A 22885-nucleotide genomic window follows, 5' to 3' on the forward strand; every position below is an offset into this window, starting at 1 on the left:
GAACGAGTGTTTGAAGGTTACAGGAAGAGGGTGCAGAGAGGAAGGGTGGTGCATTAGGTAGGGCGCTAGTGTGGGAAACCTGGTTTCAAGTCCCTGCTCTGCTACAGTCTCCCTGTGTGACCCAGGGCATGTCCCTTAGTCTCTGTTCTCCATCTGTACAACGAGGTCATAGCCCTGCCCTCCCTCCCAGGGGTCTTGCGAGGGTAAGAACACTACATTGTGAGGGGCTCAGATATTATGGAGAAGGGGACCAGACAAGGACTGCAGATGGACGGCTTTTGCTATGCAATACTCAGTGCTGGAAGCAGAGAGGCCTTCCCCACAGCCCTGCAAACGTGGTCTAGTGGTCAGAGCCTGGCTGGGACTCCAGACCCTGGGTATTCCTAGAGTTTAAGGGCAGAAGGGACCATTCGGATCATCCCGCCTGACCTCCTTGACAACACAGAGCTTAGAGCCTCGCCCAGCGATCCCGGCAGCGCGTGCGCGACGTGCGGTTGAACTATCGCGGATCTTTTAGAACAATATCTGGGCCTGATATAAAGAATTAAAATGACAGAGACTCCTCCCCACCCCGAGGTCAGCTGTTCTGATGGCTAATTCCCATCACTGTTAGAAATCAGGCCTTATTTCTAGTCTGAATTTGTCTAGCTTCAGCTTCCAGCCACCGGATCTCGTTCTGCCTTTTCCTGCTAGGTTAAAGAGCCCTCGGCTGTCTCAGAAATCTACTCCCCTCTGAGGTACTTGTAGACCATGAGCAAGTCCCCTCTTAATTTTTTTGGGATTAGATTGAGTTTCTTCAGACCCTCATTGGAAGGCAGGTTTTCCAGACCTCAGATTGTCCATGTAGCTCTTTCCTGAACCCTTTCCAATTGGTTCCCATCCTTTCTGAAGTGCGGACACCAGAGCTGGATGCAGCAGCCAGTAATGGCCTCGCTGATGCTGTATCCGGAAGTGATGCCCACCCCTCTACTCTACCTGATCGGCCATTCCCAGCTCTGTTGCTGGGTGACCCAGGAGAACTCACACCCCGGCTGCAAAAGGGGGATAGTGACCCTGCCCCAACTTTGCAAGGGATGCTGAGCTCCGGGAATGAAAAGCGCTGCATGAGTCAGGGTACTACCCTCATTCTGTAGGCTGTCCTCCCAGCCAGAGGGGTTCCTGGTCGGCTCTCTCCATGAGAGCTGGGCACTGAGACGGGGCACTCCCTCCTGAAAACCTCAGCCCTGGTCTGTAATGCCCTGTGTCCTCCCCATGGAAATCGAGTGCCTGGCGGGGGGCTCAGAGTGGCTGAAACCACATCCTGTTGATGGCCCCTGACCGCCATTCTGCATGCACCGGGTGCGGGCAGCGTAGTGCTCCATGCAGCTGTGGGTGGATCCCAGCCATGCCAAGGAGATGCACACCCCCTTACCTGCCCCCTTGCTCTCATGGACACTTTCCCTTTCCTGTTTTCTTGATCTCCCCTGACTCTAAAATAAAAGCTGGTCCCTGCCTCCTTTCAACCTGCGCCTTGGGATATTTAACTGCCCCCTGCATGGGCCCTGCTAGAGGCTGACAGAGTGGAGGTGGGCCCAATGACTCATCTCTCTTGCTCCTCCTTTCTTCCTCCCCCTTGTTTCTGTCGCTGGCTTCGCTCTGGTCCCATGGTCTGGTGATGCTTGTGGCTCAGGCGAGGCTCTCCCTTCCCCCTGCGTTATGTCCCAGTTCTCCTGCCACAAACTGATTGTAACACGGTTCTGCCCTCGCGCCCTGGGGGCTGATGAACTGCAAGGGCCCTGCATGGGTTGGGGTGGACCGTGTCCAGCAGAGGGAGCTAATGGTCACTGACCCTGGGGCCGATGCACGGATGTGTGGAAACTGGTGAAGCAAGAGCAAAGGTGGGTTATGAAATGGGGGCCGGTCCGACCAGGCCAGAGTCCAGGTCCAGCATACAACTCTGTAAACGCCCCTCCCAAGCCTAGGTGCTGGAACTAGGGGGGCTGCCGCACCCCTGGCTGGAAGTGGTCTCCATCATATACAGGGTTTACAGCTTAGTTCAATGGCTCTCAGCACCCCCACGATACAAATCATTCCAGCCCCCCTGCTCCCCAGGGCACCTTCCAGCCGGTTGTTGCTACGTCTGAATATAGACATGGCCTGTTGGAGTACTGTGCAGCCCCTCGACCTCACGCTGGGGTCTTGTCCGCTCTCACAAGCTAAGCCGGCCTGGGCAGGGGCAGCCCTTGGATGGGAGATGACCAGGAGAATATTCAGGCTGCTGACGGGAAGGGGGTGGGTGACGCAATACGAGGCGCTGGCCCCTCTGAATCAATACAGACCTCACTGCCCCAGTGTGATGCCAGGGGGCAGAAAACCAAACCCAGCCTTACCCTCCCAGCTGCTGGGGCACCTCCCCAACAAGACAGGAGCTGGACTCGCCGGGAGAAGAGCTCTGTGGAGCTCGAAGGCTGGTCTCTCTCCCCACCAGAAGTTGGGCCAATTAAAGATATGACCTCACCCACCCGGGTTCTTTCGTTTCCTGGGACCAACATGGCCCCAGCAGGTCTGCAAACATATACACTCAGCAGGTCAGATTCCATTCTCATTCTCATTCTCTCTCTCTCTCTCTCTGTGTGTGCGTGTGTGTGTGTGAGAGAGAGAGAGAGAGAGAGAGAGAGAGAGAGAGATCTATGTCCCTCCACCAGAGGGCAGCAGTGCCCACAAATATCAAACATAAGCAAGCAGGAGCAGATTCCACCCCGCATGCGGCCTATGTGCTGTCTCATGCATCCAATCACCTACATGGTGTTATCCAGATGATAAATTGCAAACCCCTATAGCAATGGAGATCGCAGTCAGGTGCTTTTGACCACCTCCTCTGCATCGCTCTGCCCACCCGTCCATTTCCCCTGGGACTTACTCTAACACCCCAAGCCTCTAAGCAGCCTTAGAGAACTAAGTGCCCTCACCCCAAGTCAGCCCACCAAAGAAATTATTCCTTCTTTCCTCCTAATGTGGAATTTGATAGTTACCCGACACTCAGGCCATGGGTCAAATCCAAATCCTTACTGCGAATCTGGGGGACAGACCTTGCTCCGAAGACATGGCGTGACCTCTGACCTTGGTGGGATTTACGTGTGACCCTTCAAACACTCAGACGTCACCTCCCGGTTCTGTGTTTCGGGTTCACTTAAAACATCATCAGATCTTTACACCTTCTGCTCTTGAGCTGTATGGGGAGGTGAGTCCTATTGATGGGAGCCCAGGCCTGGCACTGGCTCCCGTTTTGTCTTTGGGCAAATCACTTCATCTAGTCATGCCTCATTTTCCCCTTCTGTCAAATGGAGACACTGATACTTACCTCCGAGGCGGCTGTGGGGTTGAATTATGTAACACTTGTTCAGGGCTGGGAAGATGGAAAGTGCTTTGCAGATGCTAGGCCCTGTGCTGGTACATGGATTGTCTAGACCCTTGTCTATTGTTCTCGTAGGACTCCTGGGTCAGCCATGGTTTGTCATGCGGCCCCTGGTTTATCTGAGCCTCCAGCCAGTTTGATCAAAACCTCAGGAACTGAGCATTTGCATCAATAATAATACAAGCTCCATCCTCTGTTTTCATTAGCTTGGACCCCTTTGATTCAATCAGTGAGCATTTAATTCAATCTCTCTGTGGTCCCATCACCAGAGTAGCCAAATGCCTCATAATTTCTAATGTATTTATCCTACCACCACCCCAGGGAGGGAGGGCAGCGCAGTTATCCCCTTTGCACAGGCAGGGGACTTGGCCGAGGGAGTCTGTGGCTAGCAAGGACTTGAACCAAGATGGCTATAGTCAGAGGCTACTGTTCTAGCCGCTGGGCCACCCTTCCTCACAGTCTTAATGCCCCTTGGCATGTAACTAATGAAGAAGGGGCAAAGGTGCTGAATGAAAGGGTTCAACATAACCCAAGGGAAACCGACGTCGGGAATGAAACGCTGTCCATGGCGTGTCGTTGACACATGAGCACTGCCATGTGCCCTGCCGGCTGTGCCACGCCCCCTGCTGGTGGGGTGGGTAACAACACGGCCCCTTAACTTGTGTTGATGGGAACGGATTGGATCAGTAGAAGGGGAGGCCGCAATGTAGCTTAAAAATGAACGAAAACTGGCTCCTAGGACAGAAAAAAACCTATTGACTAAACTAGAGGCCATATGTTTAAAGGCACCGCGGATCTCCGGGCTGCTCCCCACTCCACAGAGCTTGCTGCCTATTTCCTGGTTCAGTCCTGTCGTGGCAGGGATCAGTGCAGTGACAACTCCATTGGCCTAGGGCTCCCTGCCGAGCTCTGGCCTCCTGCTTTCAGGAACGGGATCCTCACCCGAACCACCCCTTGTCATTCAGCCAGGTTCCCAGGCCAAGTGATCCATTGGCTAGTGTCTGCAGTATCCCTCGTGGTGGAAAAGCAACAGGATGCAGGTGGAGCGAATGCAAGAAGGGATCTTTCCTGAGGTTGCTGGACACGGGCCGACCCTGTGGCGCTCTCTGAGTAGCCCATCTTGTGCTGCATGGTGGCACCACACAGCCTCTCTAAGTCCTGGTCTGGCCTCTGCAGTCAAGAACCGGCCCACCCTAAATGAACCCAGCTCTGGCCTCTGGGCACAGCTGGCGTCTTTTAACTGGGGAGGCCACATTGCTGGGGGGCTGGAACTTCTCAGCCCTGGGGGGCGGCCCCAGACCTGCTCTCCTATCCTAGCACTGTCCAGGGTGCTCCCAGGGGAATTGCATGCCAGGGCCCCAGTGACACTCACGAATCGTCTCCAGCTTTCAACCCCCAAGGGCAGGAGTCCAGAGCCAATGGCAAAACGCTGACACCAGCCTGTGTTATTGGGCCATGCGGTCACAGATGCTGTTCTGGCAGGGCCGGCTCCAGGCACCAGCGGAGGAAGCACGTGCCTGGGGCGGCACATGCTAAGGGGCGGCTTTCTGTCTATTCTTGGGGGGCACAGTCTGGGCGGCCTTTTTTTTTTATTTTTTTGCTTGGGGCGGCAAAAATGGTAGAGCCGGCCCTGTGTTCTGGGGCCTGGTCCTGCTGCCATTGACGTAAAGGAGTGGGCCCCGGGGGTTGGACACCCACTTCTGGCCGAGGCTCGTGGTTTGCAGGGATGACTGGGGTGTGTGAAACTCTGCCGTCCCCGGGGCTAAGAAACTGCTTCCCCAGCCGTGGCCGGGAGGAGAAGGGAAGCGTCCCGATTGCAAGCCAGGATCAGCACCGACTGGCCAGAGGCTACGCCAGTGGGGCAAAGAGCAGAGCGGGGTGTTTCTGGGGTCCACGCACCCAGGAGGAAGGAGCCGGAGCCGTGTGTGACTAGGAGAAGGGGAGGCAAACCCAGAGCGCAGCTGCTGGGCTCTGAACAGCCAGCAGAGGGCACCCAAGGCCTGTGACTCAGAACCCAGCCCAGTTAGGCCATGGCCAGGAAACAAACAGGGGGATGGTATCAGGGTCACCCCCTCCTGCCAAGTGGCCGATTGACGGGGGCGTTGGGGGCTGCAGGCACCTGGCTGGCCAGCCTGTCTGGGGGGCGGTTCCTGGGCTGGGCAAGCCAGGGAGATCCAGTGGCACCTTTTGCATTTCCCAAATGCTGCGACGCGAGGCTGGCTGGGCCCCCTCCGCCTGCCTAGGCCTGCAGGGCTCCGACCTGAGCCCAGTGCCCTGCTGAGCTGCACCCCTGCCCCAGAGGGATCCCCACGAAAGGGAGAGGGAAGCTCGGTCTCCACGGCCCATCCACCTCCTTGCTGGGGACATTGGCGATCAAGCCTCCGGCTTAGGTACTTATCCGTGTACCCCCATTACTGGGGTATCTGAGCACCTGACAGCTGTTAACCCTCCCACACCCGGGAGGCAGGGCAGTGGTATCATTGCCAGGGAACAGATGGGGAACGGAGGCTAAACCCCAATGGGAGCTGGGCACCTAGTTTCCTTGGAGGATCTGGGCTTAAGTGACTTGGCCAAGGTCACGCAGGAAGGCTGCAGCAGAGCAGGGATTTCAGCTCAGGTCTTTCCATCCTTTCTGCTGCCGCTAGGTGCTGGCCTGTGACCCCCTGACTCCCACTGAGCAGCCACGGATATAGGCCCAACCTGAATGTAAGGGTGAAAGGCTCCAGACCCCTTACGGCCAATCAAGCTCTACTGGGGCTCCTCCAGCGCTTGGGCTCTGTTGTCTTGTCTAGTCAGCTCCCTGTGGAGAAGGTTCCACGCAAGCTGGGGCTTCCAACGGAAAGTGCAGGGTTGCCCCGTGACGCCTCCTGCCCCCTCCCGAGCCTGGAAACAGGGGCTGGGGGTGGTTACGGCTGGGTGGAGAGGGTTAGTTTCTGTGAAGTGGTGAAGGTCCCCTCGGCATCTGTTCTCACCGAGGGCGGAGCTCCCTTGTATTTGTTGTGGTGGTGGCTGGTATGTTCGTTTCCTGTGTGACAGCTGGAAATGTGAGAGAAACAGAGCAAGGGGGAGAGACAGCGAGGAACCATTGCCAACGCTCAGTGCCTCGTTTTCTCCATCTCTAAAATGGGGGTGAGGCTAAATCCGTCTGTGCTTGCGAAGTGCTGAGCTCCTTGGATGCTGGAGCTGGGCAGAAAGTCGTTCTAGTATGTAGCTCTCTGCAGCCTCAAAGAACATCCTAAACTTGAAGTTAGTGAAGCTTTCCCGTCCCCTCTGGGAGGTGGGTGGGTAACACGCCCCTTAGTGGATAGGTGGGGAAACGGAGGCACAGAGCAGGGAAGAGGCATCACACAGGGAGTCAGGGGCAGAGCCTGGGAAAGACAAAGGAATTGGTTCTTCGCATTCGCTTGCATTAAGGGCCATTGGGCCACAACATTGGGTCCGTTTCTTTGGAGGGGATCCTTGGATGGAGACTTGGGGTGGTCCAGGAAGGCGAGGAGAACAGCGGGGTTGGGGAGATGGGGGTGAAGTAAGTGATGCTCCCTTGAGAAGTCTTGTTTCTTTGAACCCTAGAAGAGAGATTCCTGGGACCCTACCAGCCCGCTCCCCATGTTGATACGTGACTGGGAAGCCAATTAAGCCCCTTTTGTCTCCTCTACATCCTGCCCCCCCCCCCTTTCCCCTCTCTGATTCCTTCTGGAGGGTAATTAATCTCGAAGCCAGCTGTGGCAATTAGAAGTCCCGCCAGGGTGCGAACTGCAGCAGCAGTACTGGGAAACCAGCCTGCCTGGGAAAGACAGCTCTTGATGGCAGGGAGGGCAATGCCTTGATTCGCTAGTGGAGGGCAGCGTCTGCATGCCATTGTCAGCTCAGTGCATTGGAAGCGTTGCTACTTGGGACTCTAGCTTTGCTGGTGACAAAATCTTGGGCCGGGTAGAGTAAGAACCCCCTGGAGATCTTGTACAACTCCCTAGCTGGAGAAGGAGGCAAGGAATCCTCTGCCAGCAGGACACCAATGCTCATGCCACCAAGAGATGTGTGAGTCTGTTACTGAGCCGGCAACACAGGGATGGCAGCTAAGGCCTGGGCCCGTCAGACATTGGCCCGGATCCCAGTAGTTAGGTGCCTAAATACCTTTGAGCATCTGGGCCATTATCTTACCCAAATAGACCCAAACACAGCAGGTTGCAGGAGCATTGCCGCAGTATTTGGGGCCATTGCTGCAGGATAGTGGAGTGATTTGGTTATAAAATACTTTTGGAAAGAAACCTCCATCTCTTGTTCGTCTAGGAAAGAGGCTGGGGAAAAGGAGGGCTCTGAGGGGCTGTGGCCGTTACACCAAGAAAAGCAAACACCCGGCAGCCAGAGTTTGGGCCCAAAGGACTAAAACAAACAAATTAAAAACAAAAACCTCCAGGGAATGAATCTGCAGCCTTTGTTGTGCTGGTTTCTGTGAAGTGGTTCAGTTTCCAGGCCTGCCCCTGTGAGCTGAATTTCCCTTCTTTGGGATAGAGGGGCGGTGTCAGGTCAGATTTAACCCCCACCTGCAGGTTATTTTGTTTAACGCTTTTTTTAACATGCCAGTGGAAATACCCCGCGGGTTTTGCCACCCAAACCCCGCAGCAATTGCGCCAGGGCGGGCAGGAGACCCTGAGCACGGAACCGGCTGCTCTGATTTCACTCCCAGCCGGGTCCAGGGGGAAAGGAAAGCAGGGGGCAGCACAGCCAATGGAGGTTAACATTCCTGCCAGCTGTTAGGGGCGCGGGCGGGGGATTTCTACGCTGCCCGTGTCCCTGGGATAATTCACTCGGTCGGAATTCGAGGGAAACACCTCTCCCCGCCCGTCCTCGGCCCTCGCCTGTGAGCGCAGCGGTCTCTTTAAGAGCCAGCCCCGCCCCCAGCCGGAGGGCGGGGTTCCGGGGGTGACGTCAGGTCCCTGCAGTGATTAAAGACTCCGGGGTTCCCTAGCTGCGCGGCTCCAGTGTGTGAAAGTTCCAGGGCGGTTCGCCACGTGTGAGGGGCTGGAGGCGGATCGGCCGGCGCCCCCCATGGAGCTCGCCTGCTACACGCAGCATCACCCCTTCCACTGCAGCCTCATGGGCTCGGAGCCGTACCCGCCTTTCCCCGCGGCCGGGGCCGCCCAGCCCCAGCCGAGCCGGGCCAGAGCCGAGCCCCATCAGCCGGCACCGCCGCAGCCCAGAGCGGCCGAGCCCACCCGGATGATCGCCGACCCGGTCAAGGGCAGGCTTTACTGCAAGGGACGCCTGCTGGGCAAGGTACCGCCTGTCCCGGGGGCGCTGGGCGCGGGGTGGCCTGCTGGGGTGGGGGCCCTGTGGCCGGGTCGGCGCCCATGGGGGCAGAAGGCCCTTCCCCTGGTCTCTCCGTGCCGTCGCGGGGCGAAGCTTTGGACCCACCCCCGAGGCCTGGCTAGGGCTCTGCTCTCCGATCCCAGCCCCCGCGCGAGTAGGAGCTGCTCGTGGGCTACCTGCCGATGGGGGGTGGAGGCCTCCGTGGGCAGCCTGGCTCCGTTATCTGCGTGCACGGCCCTGGGGGGGTGCTGCGGCTGTGAGCGGGTGAGTCACCCCTTCCTTCCCGCCCCCCTCCCCGGCACTGGCCATCGGGAGACTCGGGCTCTCCCCGAGCTCGGCTGCCCGCGGGCAGCTTTAGGGACTTGCTCTGGGGTGGGACCCAGCAAATCTCCCCTGGGCCTTCCCTGTCTCTCCCCCCGCCCCCGGTGAGCCCCTGCGGTGCCTGTGTCTCTTTCTGAAACGGCCTCCGGTTTCATTGCCCCGGGAGCCGCCTCCGGATCCAGGAGCTGGAGCAGGTGTTTGGCTGAGACACACCCACGTTCCACTGCCTGGGGTGACCCCAGTTGGCTTGTGGAGGGAGGTGTCCCTGGCTCAATCCTCTCACCCTTGTGACTCCATAACTCATTATGTTTAGAGACACCCCCCTCCCCCCCCGTGGCTTTTGGAGGCTTCTGGTGAAATGCTGCCTTCAGCCCAGCTCTGCAAACTCCTCTTAGCACCTCTGTTTCAAAGCCCTGCCAGTGACCTCACAGCCGGAGGGAGGGGAAGTACTGAACAGTGCTGAGTTCTTTGTTCACCCCTGGCCAGTGCCTCATGGTTGGGCCCGTTGGCTGCTGGTGCTATGGGGCAGAGGCTGATCCCCCAAGAAAGAGCCGCTCGCCTTCTCCTTACTCTTCAGAGCATTGTTCCACCAATGGCAAGGCGCATGGTGTGGGATTCTGTGGCTTTGTGCCTTGCATCATTGCAGAAAAACCTGCCTGGACGGTTCTCTCTCTCCCCGTGGTCCAAAATCTCGGCCTGTTCTCACTTCCCTCCCATGTGCAGGACTTTCCAGTCGCTCTCGGGGAGCAGACTCACAGTATTGATGGTGTGGTGGGAGGCGAGGCACGCTACAGACTTTACAGGAACTGATTTTAGAAACTGGCCTGACTCAAGGCTGTCACTCCAGGTTTTAATAATGGGGCTTCTAGTATGACAGGAAACCAGATATTTTGGCTTTCTTCAAAGCCCATGTGTTCCCGGGGAAACCTCCAGGAAGTCAAATGGCAATTGTTCTATCCTGACCGGGTGGAGCTGTGACTAAGTGAGTCACTGACATGTGTTGAGTGCTTGGTGACTTCCCTGAGAGCAGAGGGGAGGATTGGAGAACGGGTGACCCAGGGGTAATGATTGCCTCTTCCTTTGCAGGGCGGATTTGCGAGATGCTATGAAATGACAGACGTCAACAGCAACAAAACCTATGCAGTGAAAGTTATTCCTCACAGCCGAGTGGCTAAGCCCCACCAACGGGAGAAGGTATGTGTGGAGGTGATGGCTGAGCGATCAGCTCTGGGGGAGAGCAGAGATTTCAAGCTTGCCCGGAGCAAGGTCTTTGCATAGTGATGGGGCTGCTGGTTGATGGGCTCCTTCCTCCTTTTCAGATTATGAATGAGATCGAGCTGCACAGAGGCCTGCATCACAAGCACATTGTCAAGTTCTCGCATCACTTTGAGGATTCGGAGAACATCTACATCTTCCTGGAACACTGCAGCAGGAAAGTAAGTGGTGGGCTCGCCCCGTATGGCGCCAGGGCTGGTGTGACGCTGTTGGGAGCACTGGAGTGTGGATTCGAGGTGTCAGTCGTGTTAAGGGGGGACTGTGCAGCAAACGCACCCGATTTGTCTAGTGTAGACAAGGTCGTAGCTGTGTTTTCGTTCCCCGAGTCCCAGCAGGCCCCTCTTGACTCACCACTCATGCGCGGATGCAGATCTCGCTTTCTAACGGATGCTTGGATTCACACTCAGCTGCTTGTCAGATGTGCCCCTTTCATTTTCCAGTCCTTGCCTCATGTGTCATCGGCTGGGTAACCGGTTAGCTAAACACCGCGTGCTGGTCTTGCATAACCACACTAACCCTGTGACTGGGCTTCTCCTGGCAGGGCTGTTCGTAGATCCTGTACGTTGCTCGAACTGTTCTAGTCTGACTCTCCTGCCAGCAGTTCACTCCCTTCATGGACTCTCTTGTAAACACCAATGGGGCTGACCCAAAATCCTTCAGTACCCCAAAGCTGCTAAGGTGGCATCTTTGGGCCTGCCTGGATCAATTCAGGCTTTCACCATCCAGTTACACTGGCAACTTCTCAGAACAGCCTCTGCGTAAAATGAGCGGCTCACGGCCACCACTTCACCAGAGGCGGTACTTAGAGTCTCTGGCCTGACAAAACATTGTGCTCCAGGAGTAGGCAGCACCTCTTGGTCCTAGAGCCTGAGGCTGGAAGAAATCGCTGAGGTGATCTAGTCTGGGCCGGAGAACAAACCAGAGCCACTCACACAGCCTTGGTGGTACCAGAGCCAGATTAAAATCAGGTGTCTGCACGCTGCAAACCGTTGCTCGCACTACAGTGTCTCAGGCCTCTGAGAACATCCTCCATGCCTTTCTGGCCCAGTGTCGCTAACTGCTTTGCTTTTCCTCTTCCAGTCCCTGGCTCACATCTGGAAAGCCCGGCACACGCTGCTGGAGCCGGAGGTGCGGTATTACCTCAAACAGATCATATCAGCCTTGAAGTACCTCCATCTCAAAGGCATCCTCCACCGGGACCTCAAACTGGGTGTGTACAATGACCTCAGACCCTGAGCGCCTGTTCGGGGGTGTGGGGTGTGGAGGAGAACCCTGGGTAGCATCCGTCCCTGCGCTGGTATCCTAACGCCTCCCTTCCGTTGTAGGCAACTTTTTTGTCAATGACAACATGGAACTGAAAGTTGGAGACTTCGGCCTTGCCGCCCGGCGTGAATCTATGGACCAGAAGAAAAAGTAAGTCTCAAGTCTCCAGGCTTTCCTGCTCACCTCCACCCAATACTTGATTCTTCCTCTCGGCCCCATACCCTGCCTGGGAAATTCATCACTTCCCTCCATCGCTTACCTTGCTGTAATCAACTGCTGGCCCTGCCTGGCCAGAGGGGAGGGGAATGCACAGGGAAGATGGTGCCTCCTTGTCCTGGCCCCGCACTCAGGCGGTGGTGAGGGCAGCTGTGTGGGGATCCGAGGCTGGAGGGAGCTTGGTGCTGGGTCAGCAGAGTGGGGAGGGGGAGAGGTGGTCTGTGGAGGCAGGCGGAGGGATCGTGGGGGTTAAAGTGGACCCTGAAGGGATGGGGCGGGGTGCTTAGTGCGTTCCCTGGAGAATGGGGGTGATGGAGTTCTGCTGCTCTGGATGCAGAATGGACATGCTGGAGCCCAGGGCTTGGCTCTCCTCCCCTGTCGGACAGGGGGCTGCATGGAGGAGGACGCCAGCTGGGGCAGAGCGGACTTGTGCTCCGGTTTGTTACCGCGCCGCTGACCGTGCTCTGCTCTCCCCGTAGGACGATATGTGGCACCCCCAACTACCTCGCTCCTGAAGTGCTCCACCGGCAGGGCCACGGGCCGGAGTCGGACGTGTGGTCTCTGGGCTGTGTCGTGTAAGTTCCCAGCTCTCATCGCAAAGCAGGGCCGGGCTGGCGGGAAAAGGGGCTGGAAGAATGAGGCCGTCCTGAGCAGCTCCCTGGGTAATCCAGCCAGAGCCGCTCCCCAGTGCAGATGAGTGAGCTGGTCTCCGCTCTGGCCTGCGGTTTGCACCAGTACCGGTCAGATGCCACTGAGAGCAGTGGGAGCTGCTCCGGCCTTGCCGAGGGCCGAGTTTAGCTTGCAGAGGTTTTATTACTGCTCATGGATTGGAAGCAAAGCCCAGCTGGACTGATCCTGTGGCGTCTGCAGGGCTGGCAGTTAAGGGGGGAACCGCCGTGCTTGTAAATGGCTGGCTCTTGGGGTGTCCTCCAATGAGCCCAGCGATACAGGACCCCCGGGTGCTACCGAGTCCTGTCGCTGCAGACCACACCGCTCTTCAGAGCGCTTTCAAAACAATGGAAAATGTCAGGCGCGGGGGCCGGTCACCGATCTATTTATATGGGCGGCGATCGCTCCCCGCAGTGCGAATCGTAAACATCTCGCGCGTGGCTGTTCACCCTGGTAAGCCACAGGCTTCCTGTTGAACTTTCCATTCACTCAGCCGCTTGGACAGATGCAGGCGGAAGGTGGGCTCGCACAGCGGTGAGCTCAGCTGCCGGGGGGCGGGATCCGGGCAGAGTTTAGCCCCGCCCCTGCTAAATATAGACGTGGCTCAACCGACATTCCTGGTTCCCAAGGCTTCCTTATCTCTGGGGCGTTCCGGATGTGACTGCAGCCTCTCGCTCCCCAGAGGATGGCGTTTGCTCAGAGGCTCGTCACAGGTGGCACTTAGAGCCAGGTGCGGCCTCTTGTCAGTGCCTGACTAACTTCCGTGCCTTGTAACTGCTGGGCCGGGGGTGAGTCAGGCCGGAGTGTGGCCAGGGGGACGTGTGCCCAGCTCTCACCCCCACCACCTCTCTTTCCAGGTATACCTTGTTGTGCGGGAACCCTCCCTTTGAGACCTCGGACCTCAAGGAGACGTACAGGTGTATCAAGCAGGTGGAATACACCCTCCCGGCCTTCCTCTCCACGCCAGCGAAGCAGCTGATCACGGGCATCTTGAAACGCAACCCGTCTGACCGCCTCACGCTGGAGGAGATCCTGGACCACGAATTCTTCACCAAAGTGAGTGGCTCTCCTGCGGGCAGCTATTTCCCCCCGTCACCCCCCAACCAGTCGAAGGAGAATAAAAGCAGGGTGGGCCTGGTCTCTGCTCGGGTGGCAAACCTCCCAGGGTGTATGTCTCAGTACACTGCACTCTTCCCATGACCCAGTGCCCCTGCAGGATGCAAAGGACACCAGTCTGCTGGAGACACTAACCTGCAAGTGACAGCTGTCCATGAGCCTGGCCTATTGGCCATTAACATCACTGGCTCTTTAGCCTTAGTGTGCCTTCTAAATCCCCTTGTATCCATTTGAGCTGCGTCGCTCTTGGCAGTTCTGCACTCCTGGGCCCATGTGGCTGTTCCACATGAGCGGAGGCTGCGTCTCAGGGCTGGACGATTCCCAAGTGTAGCCCTTTCAATGCAGCTCCCCGGAAAAGTGAGCTGCCACTGGCCGTCAAAGGAGAGAAAGTGCCACTGCCACCAAAGCAAGGGCAGCTGTTGTCTTGCTGTATGACTGTGAACCAGACCATGACGCTCTCTCTCTCCCCCCAGGGTTACACACCTGATAAGCTCCCACCCAGCAGCTGTGTGATGGTGCCTGAGCTCAATCCTCCCAACCCGGCAAAGACTCTGTTTGCAAAAGTCACCAAGACGCTGTTTGGGAAAAAGAAACCCACAAGTAAGTTCTCTCCCTCTTGTCTGTCTCGGCTTTTGTTGTTGGCCAGCCGGTAGCATGAAGCCAGTTAAACCTGGTGGAGGATGGCATGCCTGACACCTAGCTGCCTGGAGCTCAGTTGCTCTCTGGAAATCTGGGGCCTGACCTTCCCCGGAAGCTTTTATTCTGGCGTTCTGAACAGAGCACCGCTCCGAGCAGGTGAGGCCCCGCTCCGGAGGTGCTGCAGGACGTGCTCGGAGCTGACGTTTTCATTCCAATCCCTCTCCCTGGGGATGGAAATGTTCCCTTGCACCTTCGCAAGGTCAGCGGGTGCATGAGAACCAGGAAATGAAACTGACTAAAACTGCCCAGCCTGGTTTCGCTGGCCCAGCTGGGTGAAGTGCCAAACTGGAACAGAATCGGGGTGGGAGAATGTAAACAAGATGTCAAACTGCTTCTGCTCTCGGCCTGGCCAGCGGAAGGACTCTAAATAGCTATCCTCTGACCCACCAACTCTGCTGGCCTCCCTGACATCTGCTGGATCTGCTCACTAAACGTCTCCTCCTTCCTTCTAGTTAAGAAGGGCCCCTCTGAAGAGAAGGATGACATCTCCAAGTTGGTTGTTGGCCTCATGAAGACCTCTATCTGCAGGCAGATGAGCTACAAAACCGTGGAAGGGAATGAGGTAAGAATGGAGGCTGTGAAAGGAGTAACTCCTTGTACCTTGGGGATGCTTGCTGGCTCCTTGGACATGGATGCTCTTCCCTAAGTGTCAGTGTCCTGGCAGGGGAGCAGGGATGAGGTGGAATCTCAAAGTGGGAGGAGGTGGGGCTGCTCCTGGAGCGGGGCCCAGGTGGGACAGTGTCAATATGCACAACCTCTCTCCAGGTGACCCCCGTGACCTGTCCCAGCGTCAGCTGCAGCCCCGTGGAGACGCTGGCAGAAGAGGGCTCACGGAAGTCAGTCTCCAGGTCCATTAGGGGGACAGCAGCCAGCAGCTGTGAAGGTGAGCGAGGCAGAAGCCTGCTTGGAGTGGCCCCTGTATGTAGCGCCGTCCTGTGCGGAGATTCTCGAGCGCCTTGCAGTCCCGCCGCTGGCCTGCCGGGTGGGAGTGGCGGGGAGACCCAGAAGCTGCTGCCGAAGTGTTGCACTGGGCTGGGGGAGGGGCACTGATCCCCGTCTGCCCCGCGGGGGTTGGTGCTGACACTGCTCTTCCCAGCAAGGAGAGGCCCTGTCTAGAGAACACTTTGTGCCCAGCTGAGGACAGGGGGTTTGAATGACAAGTTACTGTAGACCCCAGATCTCTTCCTCCCATGCTTGACTCCCTGGTTCTGGCTGATGTGGTTTCCTGTTGTGAAGACGGGGGGCCTAAATGGAACACCTCTATTCCCCTCCTGACCTCAGAGCTGTGAATTCAAACAGAACAGTAGCACTGTGGCAGCTCCATACGATCCCCACCCTTGCCTTGTCAGGAGGGGACGTCCTCTTGTGTCTTGGGACCTCATTTGGCTTCAAACACCGCGTGCGCCTCAGCAGCAGCCGATTGGGCTACCTGTCTTTCAGCCTCTGAGCTGATCGGCAGCTCTCTGCGGACTAGTAGGGGCCGTCAAGCTGCCTCCGGAGCTCAGGCGTGACTGACGGACCCTTGTCTTCCCTTGCAGCGTTTGAAGAGTGCGTCCCGGCCTCTGCAGTCACTGAGTCTGCCATCGGACTCCTGAAGAGCTGCCTGTCCTCCATGCCGCCAGGTAACGTGGATTCTCAGGCTCTTGCCGATTCTCCAAGCATCCCCCTGCTAACCCTGCGTACGGGACAGCACAGGAGGGCCAGGCAGTAGCTTCTCCTCGAGGCTGGTGTTGGCTTGGTCAGAAAAGGCTTCCAAAGTCCTGGAGTGTGAAACCTATGAGGGGGATGTGTCCCCATGGCTGCCCAGTGGTACTTGTGGGACTCCAGCGTCTGTAAGACACTCAGAATGGAGACTGGTGCCTCCTGTAGGGAACCAGCTACTTCCGGTGCGATCTTCAAGCCTGGGGGTGTTGCCTGGCTTAATAGGCTTAGGGAGGATGGTAGCTGGGGTGGGTAATGTGGCTGGAGCAGAGGACTGGGCCTCTGGAGACCTGGCTGGCTCCAAATCCACCTGCTAGGACCAGCAGAGGTTCAGGCCACCCGGTGCTTGCTAGCATCCTCCTTTGTGAGGCATGTCCCGGGTGTCACCCCACTCACAATCCCTTCTTGCCCCCACCAGCCCAGCGGAACCCTGCCTCTCTGGCTTGCCACGAGCACTTCGCCTGGGTGAGCAAGTGGGTGGACTACTCTAACAAATACGGCTTCGGCTACCAGCTGTCCAACCACCGCATCGGGGTCCTCTTCAACGACGGGACGCACATGGCTCTGTCGGCCGATCGGAAGTAAGTGGAGGCCATGGGCCGCCTGGATGTCTCTGCTCCGTGTGTGTGTGGGGGGGGGGAGAGCGGGATCTCCTGGTTTTCTTCCTGCGTTGGCCACTGGGCAGCTGCAGGGCACTTAGAACTCAAAGTGAGAAGGGGAGGAGAAAGTGTGTAACAGCAGCCTTCCCCTCCCCAGGGGCTGGGCCGAGCAAGGACTAGCATGGCTACAGGCCCATGGGGAGCGGGAGGCAGTAACTGTACACGCCGAAGGGTGTGAACTCCAAGGAGCACATTCAGGTCCCAGGGGATACGACTGCCGGAGACCTGGCTGGCTGTGAGCCCTGTTCCTAGACTCCAAGCCGACTTGGGCAGCGCTTGGGCTGGGCCAGGGGAGGCAATGCCTTTCTCCCCAGGGCTAAGATCAGACTCTAACAGGGCTGCCAGCTCCTCTCCTCCGCAGGGCCACTGTCCTATGGGAGCAGCACCGAGACTATTGCTGGCTCTGCCGCTTACACTAGAACCCCCCAGCCAGCTGAGGGTGACTTGGGCTCCCCCCGGTCTGGAACCTGATGGTGGAGCCCATGTGTACTGCACTGGTGGCAGTACAGGGACTCGCTGCTGGAGACAGAAGCTCACCTGGGCTCCTCCCCTTTGCAGGATGGTACATTACAACCTGACCAACAGCAAACACTTCGCCTTTCCCATGTCGGCCATCCCAGAGCAGCTGCAGAGCCAGACCAGCGTCCTGCGGTACTTTGCCACCTACATGGAGCAGCATCTCATGAAGGTGAGTGGCCTCCGGGCTGTCCAGAAGCAGGTGCTGGAGGGGTGGTCTCCGGGCAGAGCGCGCTCACTTGCTGAAAGGGGAGCCTGCCGCTCAGCAGGTGGCATTGCATAAATACCGGGAGAAAGGGACGGGTGTGCTCCCGGGAATGCTCCGTGGGGAGCTCAGCTGGGGGCTTGTGCCTGGCCCAGGCGCTGGCTAAAGCTTCGCTGCAGCAGAAACCTGGAACCAGTGCGTGGCGGAGACGCTGGCTGGCTTTTGTCCTTGGCCCAGCTTGCAGAGGGGCTGCCGCTCGGGCAGGAATCGGTGGCTAATGCGGATTCTTCTCCTAGGGGGGAGACCTGCCCAGCATCGACGAGATTGAGCATCCTGCACTGCTGCTCTTGCAGTGGGTGAAAACTGACCAGGCCTTGCTGATGCTCTTCAGCAACGGAACGCTCCAGGTACGTGTGTGGGGTCCTGTGGCGAGAGGAGGGAAGATGGCGTCTGCCTGGCTTGCCGGTCCCTAGATCTCTGGGTAGGGTTCCCAAGGCTGGCTCTACAGAGCTAGCCCCCACCCCTCTGCTGATGGCTGCTTTCCTCACCTGCAGGGAGCAGCGGCTTTCAGTGCTTCTCCACTTACCCCAGAGAATCTGTTTCAGGGCTGGAGTTTTCACACCAGGGCTTAGAAACCAGTTCTAGTTACGGGGGATTTCTTAGTCTTCCCCCAGAGCTCTGGGGCTCCTAGGCAGAGACACCAGGCGCAGAGCACCATCCGCTTGGTCTCTTGCTTGGCTAACCTCTTGATTGGAAGCCTTTGTAAGGGGGAAGGGGGCTCCTTGGATGAGTAGCCAACGAATGGCTTCCCAGCATGGGACCCTGAGCCACGTGCGTCCCTCCCAGCTTTCGTTAGCCTGGAGGCCCCCCTGCTGCTCGGCCCAGCCACAGCACGTGGGCTGCCCTCCTGATCGTGGGATGGGGTGTGGAGCAGGCAAAGGTCTGTCACAGGTCAGGGAGAAGGGGCTGGCTGAGGCCTGAGGCTGGAGAAGTAACTCGTCTGTCTCTCCTAGGTGAACTTTTACAATGATCACACCAAGGTGATCCTCAGCAAGCCAGACCATTCCTGTCTCCTGACCTACGTCACCAAGGACCGCAACTCCTACACGTACAAACTGAGCAGCATCCGGGAGCTGGGCTGCTCTCCAGAGCTCCAGTACCGGCTCAAGTACGTCCTCAAGCTCCTCCAGGAGAGGGCCGACACCTAAGCTGGGGCCATGGGAGAAGCCTCCTTGGATTCGAAAGCCTTCCCCTGTCGTGTCAATGGAATGAGTGACCGCTCTGGCTGCCCACCAGAACTTTCCTACCCAGCTAAATATGGCTGGGCGGAAGGAACTTAGATAAGGGCATCTGGATATTTTGGCTTATCAGCAGCTGGCCTCAGCGTCCTTCATCTGGTGATGCCTGCCAGCTGTTTATACTGAAATCATTGCCCTGGCGTTTGTGAGCTGACTGCTTCAATCCATGGAGGAGAAGGGGAGGGGTGTGTGTGTGTGGAGGGGGGTGAAGGTACACATCCAGTTTACTCCTGTGTAATCTTTACACAGCTTAAGTCGTACACGTGGTTGGGTAGGGGAATCTCCGGGGGACAGCTCTTCCTTCTCCTCCCAGGCGGAGCAAGCTGAGGAGAGAAGGAACAAACCTGACTTTTAAGGGAGAGAAAAATCTTTGTCCATTGTCTAAATGCCTCAATGTTAAGAGCCCCATGCCTGTCCTGGCCTCGGAGCTGGGGCAGGGGGGAGCTGAGAACCATGCTCCATCTGGGCTTGGTTAGAACCTCCCTGCTCCCGCCCTGCCTCCCCCACGTGGGGAAGGCTCCTAGTGAAACCTGCCCAGCCTGTGGGTGGCTGGGGTGAAGTGGAAGCTGCTTTATGCCGAGCTGCTACCCTTAGGGACTCTCTTCTGCAGGGGGTGTCGTCCATGTCCCTGTCCGGCTCTGGGGGTGGGTGTGGGATCTTGGCTAAAGCGAACCTCTTGCCTAGAGGCCTGAGAGCTGGATGGGGGCTGGGGCCCCCCAGGAGGGGTGGGAGAGCCTGCTGTGCTGTGGGGCAGACCAGCCTAAGCACAGACAGACCAGGAAATACTTTATTGAACTTGAAAAAATCTGAGCGTAATGCTCAAGGTGCACCAGGAGCCTGATCGCTCTGGCGCGGGGGGAACGATGCCCGCGCTCACTCTCTGAGGGAGGGTGTGGAGTGTTGCCATCTTACCACTGCCCAGAGCTCTAAGGCAGAGCCTTTGTCAGCCCAGGCTGGCCCCCCTTCTGGCCATGTGTGGGGAACGGGAGCCCTGCAGAATTGTTACACTAATGAGGGGGCGGGGTCCTCAGTGCGGGCGCATCCCCTTGCAGCGTGCGCCGGGGAATGTGAATGGCCACGGTACAGACGTGAAATGCTTTAACGAGGGACCCCACGAGCCCTTGGCCAGCTGGGCCCTAAACAGGGTTGATTTTTGTTTTTTCTTGTTTCCAAACACAGGTGCTTTGGCCTGATGAAATTATTTATGTATTTGTATTTATAGTGAATTATTTATTTCACCCCTTCCTTGGTCTCCTGTCTGTGCAGGGCCCCGTTTGCTCCGTCCCTCACTTAGTAATAAAAGTGTTCCTTTTATAAAACACAAGGGCCTGCTGCCGCCCTTTTCTGTGCCTTCTTGGGCAGCTTGGCCCTGGCGGGGGCAGGGCCATCTCGTGCGGCAGGGCAGCAACCTGCCAGGCAGCCCCTGGCTCGAAGATGGTTGCCTGTCTGCATGTGCACTGAGGACATTAACCTTCCCTATGCAAACGACTCGCATGTATCCTCCAGTTCCTCGAGCTCCTCGGAAGCTGCCCCTCCCAAAGAGGGTGAGCACAGCACCTAGGATGGGTGCAGGGGTGTGTTATAGCAGAGGGGCAGTACCCTAGTCTGCTATTTAGCAGCTGCTCTGTACGGGGTTTGTCTGAGTGCTGGGTGTCGTCGGAGCCCGGGCTAAGATTAGTGCTCCCATGGGGTGGGGGGGGGTAAGGGGTGCGGGAGAGACAGCACCCTAAAATCAGGGCCATCCCAGTGCTGATTCTCAATGCTGTCTGACACACACCGCGGCCATGCTCCCACCTGTGTGGGATTGATCGCTGCTAGGCGTTGATTGTGCCATCACCCCCAAGGGGCTGTCGCTGCTGGCAGAGAAGAGAAACTGGTTTTAGGCCCCTCTTGCTTTAATGTTGATGGAGTAAAGCTCAACTCCTGTCCCTCCAAACTGCTGGAGCAAAATCAATCCGTGCCCGTATCCATAACGCTGCTCCTGCCCCTGCTCACCTGCTGTAGGATGCTGAGCAAGGGTTGGGCTGGTGCCACCTTACCTGGGTGAGGCCAGGTGCAAAGGGGGGCTGGAGGGAGGAGAGCTCTTGGGCAGGAGGTTTCTCCGCTATTGCCTACTAAGGAGTGGTGGTTAAAGTGCTCTCCAAAGCAGGGGCTGGGGAAGATTGTCTCGGATCTGGGCTGCTGGGGTGGGGTCAGAGGGTTGGATCTGGGTTCCTAGGCGCCTGCTCTCTCCTTTATGAGCCGCTTGACGTTTTCAGAGCCCCCTCAATCCGCGGCAGCGAGGTGAGCTGGCAGGCACAGGGGCCGGGTGCTGCGTGAGCCCAAATGGGGCTTGGTGCATTGGCAAGGCAGCGGGCACGGCTTGTCAGCCTGAGCTCTGCCTTGGTGGAGGGGCTAGGCAGTGACTTACAGCTGAGAGCTCACCGGGCTGGTTTCTGCAGCTCTGGGGGGAGGGGGAGGTCCAGCCAGCCCCCCTCCATGGCTCATAGGGCTGGTAGGACACAATGGGGCCCCTGGGACAGGGTTACCCTTTGTGAAAGCAGCTGGGAGAGGAGCCAAGAATGTGCAGTCCTTTAATCCCGTGCTGGGCTGAACCTCCACTCCCTGAGCTCTGAAAGCGAGAGGCCTGAGAACAGCTGGCCTTGCATTAAATCCCTCAGCTGCTGGCCTTCCTCCCCAGTGGGTGTGACCTGGCTGCAGGTCTGGCCCAAGGAGGTGCTAGCTGCTCCCCCCAGGGAAGTAAAAAGCCCCCCACGGTGCAGTTTCCTTTGCCTGGTGCTTGCAGGGCAGGGAGTTTTGGGCAGCTGGCTAGCAAGGGGCTCCTTGCCACTAGAACGTCAGCACCTGCCGCTGGTTAACAGCTTCACCCCGCGAGGCAGGGAAGAACTCGCCCCATTGCGTGGAGAGGGAGCTGGGGTGCTACCAGCGGAGAGCAGGTCGCCAACCCCACGCATTCAAAACCCCTGAGATTGGCTTAACGTTCCCAGATTTCAGACCTGAACCTGGCCTTCCGCCGGCTGAGTCGTGGGGTCCCCTCAGCTCCTTTCTCTGAGCTTCTCTCCACGCTCTCGAGGGCTGGGAACTACCTCTGCCTTTTTGAACGGGAAGCGGCGCCGCCCCCGTGCCTCCAGGAGCTGGGGCTTTCCGAGGGCCCTCAAAGGTGAGAGGTGGCAATGGTGGCTGAGCTGGGCCGCGAACCCAGCTCCCTCCAGCCCTGCTCCCCAAGTACCAGCCCAGCCTTCCTCCCTAGGCTGCGCCTTCCCCTCTGCAGCTTTCCAGCCATTTTTGGCAGCACCCCCAGGATTCTCCTTTTCTTAGCCACCCCTTGCCCCGTTCCTGTTGCCTCCGGTGCTCTCCTGGCCGGAGCTGGCTCCTGCAGACCCCACTATTGCGCCCGGCGCGAGCTGCACCTGCCTCCTCCCGGGTGGGCGCCCGCGCAGACTGTGCTGGCATTGTCAGCGTCCAGACAAAGGGGCTGTTCTGTGGGTGGGAGGCTGCTGGTGGTGACACAGCTACTCTCTCAGTCTGGGCCCCCCTGGGGGCACAGCACGAGCGAGCTGGGGCCTAGCGCCAATGGGGGCACGTGATGACAGAGCTGCAGGGCCCCGCTATGGCTCTGGCTGTGGGAGTGGGAGGCAGGGCTCCTGGCGAGCCCAGACCCGCTGAGTCCTCTGGCGCTCAGTTCCCTGCCCTGCGTGGGGCGAGGGTGGCGCTCCATACCTTCCCACTCATGCCCTCTGGAAGGCTCCTAAGGCCTGGGCTTGGGTGGGAGGGTGTTAACATCTGCCCGTGAGCGCCCTTCCCTCCGGTTCGTGCTGGTCCTTGGCCTGCCCTTAGGGGCTAGTTGCCCTCTCACCCGATGGACACGAGTCGGGACCACTGGCTCAGACCAGTCCCTTGTGGCTCAGGGCAGGCTGGGCGAGCTGGGGGGTGGCTAGGTGGAGCGGCAGGAGGGCCTCCAATGCGCCCCTGTCCTTGGGGCTCAGCAGCGGCCTCCTACCGCGGGAGTAGCCAGAAAGCCGGGGCTGGGAGGGCTCCAGGGACTTGCTCAGAACAGCCAGAGCTCTGGTGCTCAATCTCTGCCCTCACTTTCCCAGCAGGACAGGCCCCGATCCAGGCACCAGCGGGGGATGCAGGAGTTCCCGGCTCTGTTACAGCTTCCCCATGTGCCCTGGGGAAAGTCCCTTAGGCCGAGGTTGCCAGACGTCGAAACCTTGTAGGCAGGCGTAACAATCTGAGCTTTCCT

The 22885-nt window shown here is 58.1% G+C and overlaps 1 protein-coding gene across 1 annotated transcript; it reads left to right on the forward strand.

Annotated features, from left to right (window-relative positions):
* Positions 1-8440: 8440 nt before the first annotated feature.
* Positions 8441-18549, forward strand: PLK3 (polo like kinase 3). Its single transcript, XM_065409450.1, has 15 exons — positions 8441-8668; positions 10109-10216; positions 10342-10458; positions 11378-11507; positions 11623-11710; positions 12256-12351; positions 13303-13501; positions 14035-14161; positions 14713-14822; positions 15026-15143; positions 15799-15882; positions 16380-16542; positions 17179-17308; positions 17638-17748; positions 18355-18549. Exons 1-15 carry the CDS (start codon positions 8441-8443, stop codon positions 18547-18549), a joined length of 2004 nt encoding a protein of 667 aa, XP_065265522.1.
* Positions 18550-22885: the final 4336 nt, after the last annotated feature.

The sequence above is a fragment of the Emys orbicularis genome, chromosome 8, assembly GCF_028017835.1.
Source record: "Emys orbicularis isolate rEmyOrb1 chromosome 8, rEmyOrb1.hap1, whole genome shotgun sequence".
NCBI classification, from domain to species: domain Eukaryota; kingdom Metazoa; phylum Chordata; order Testudines; family Emydidae; genus Emys; species Emys orbicularis.

Excerpts from the sequence above, each read along its gene's own strand:
- PLK3 (XM_065409450.1), top strand. The coding sequence starts at position 8,441 with ATGGAGCTCGCCTGCTACACGCAGCATCACCCCTTCCACTGCAGCCTC. Across the intron at positions 14,823-15,025 it reads AAACCGTGGAAGGGAATGAG|GTGACCCCCGTGACCTGTCC; the intron begins GTAAGAATGGAG and ends ACCTCTCTCCAG. Across the intron at positions 16,543-17,178 it reads GCTCTGTCGGCCGATCGGAA|GATGGTACATTACAACCTGA; the intron begins GTAAGTGGAGGC and ends TCCCCTTTGCAG.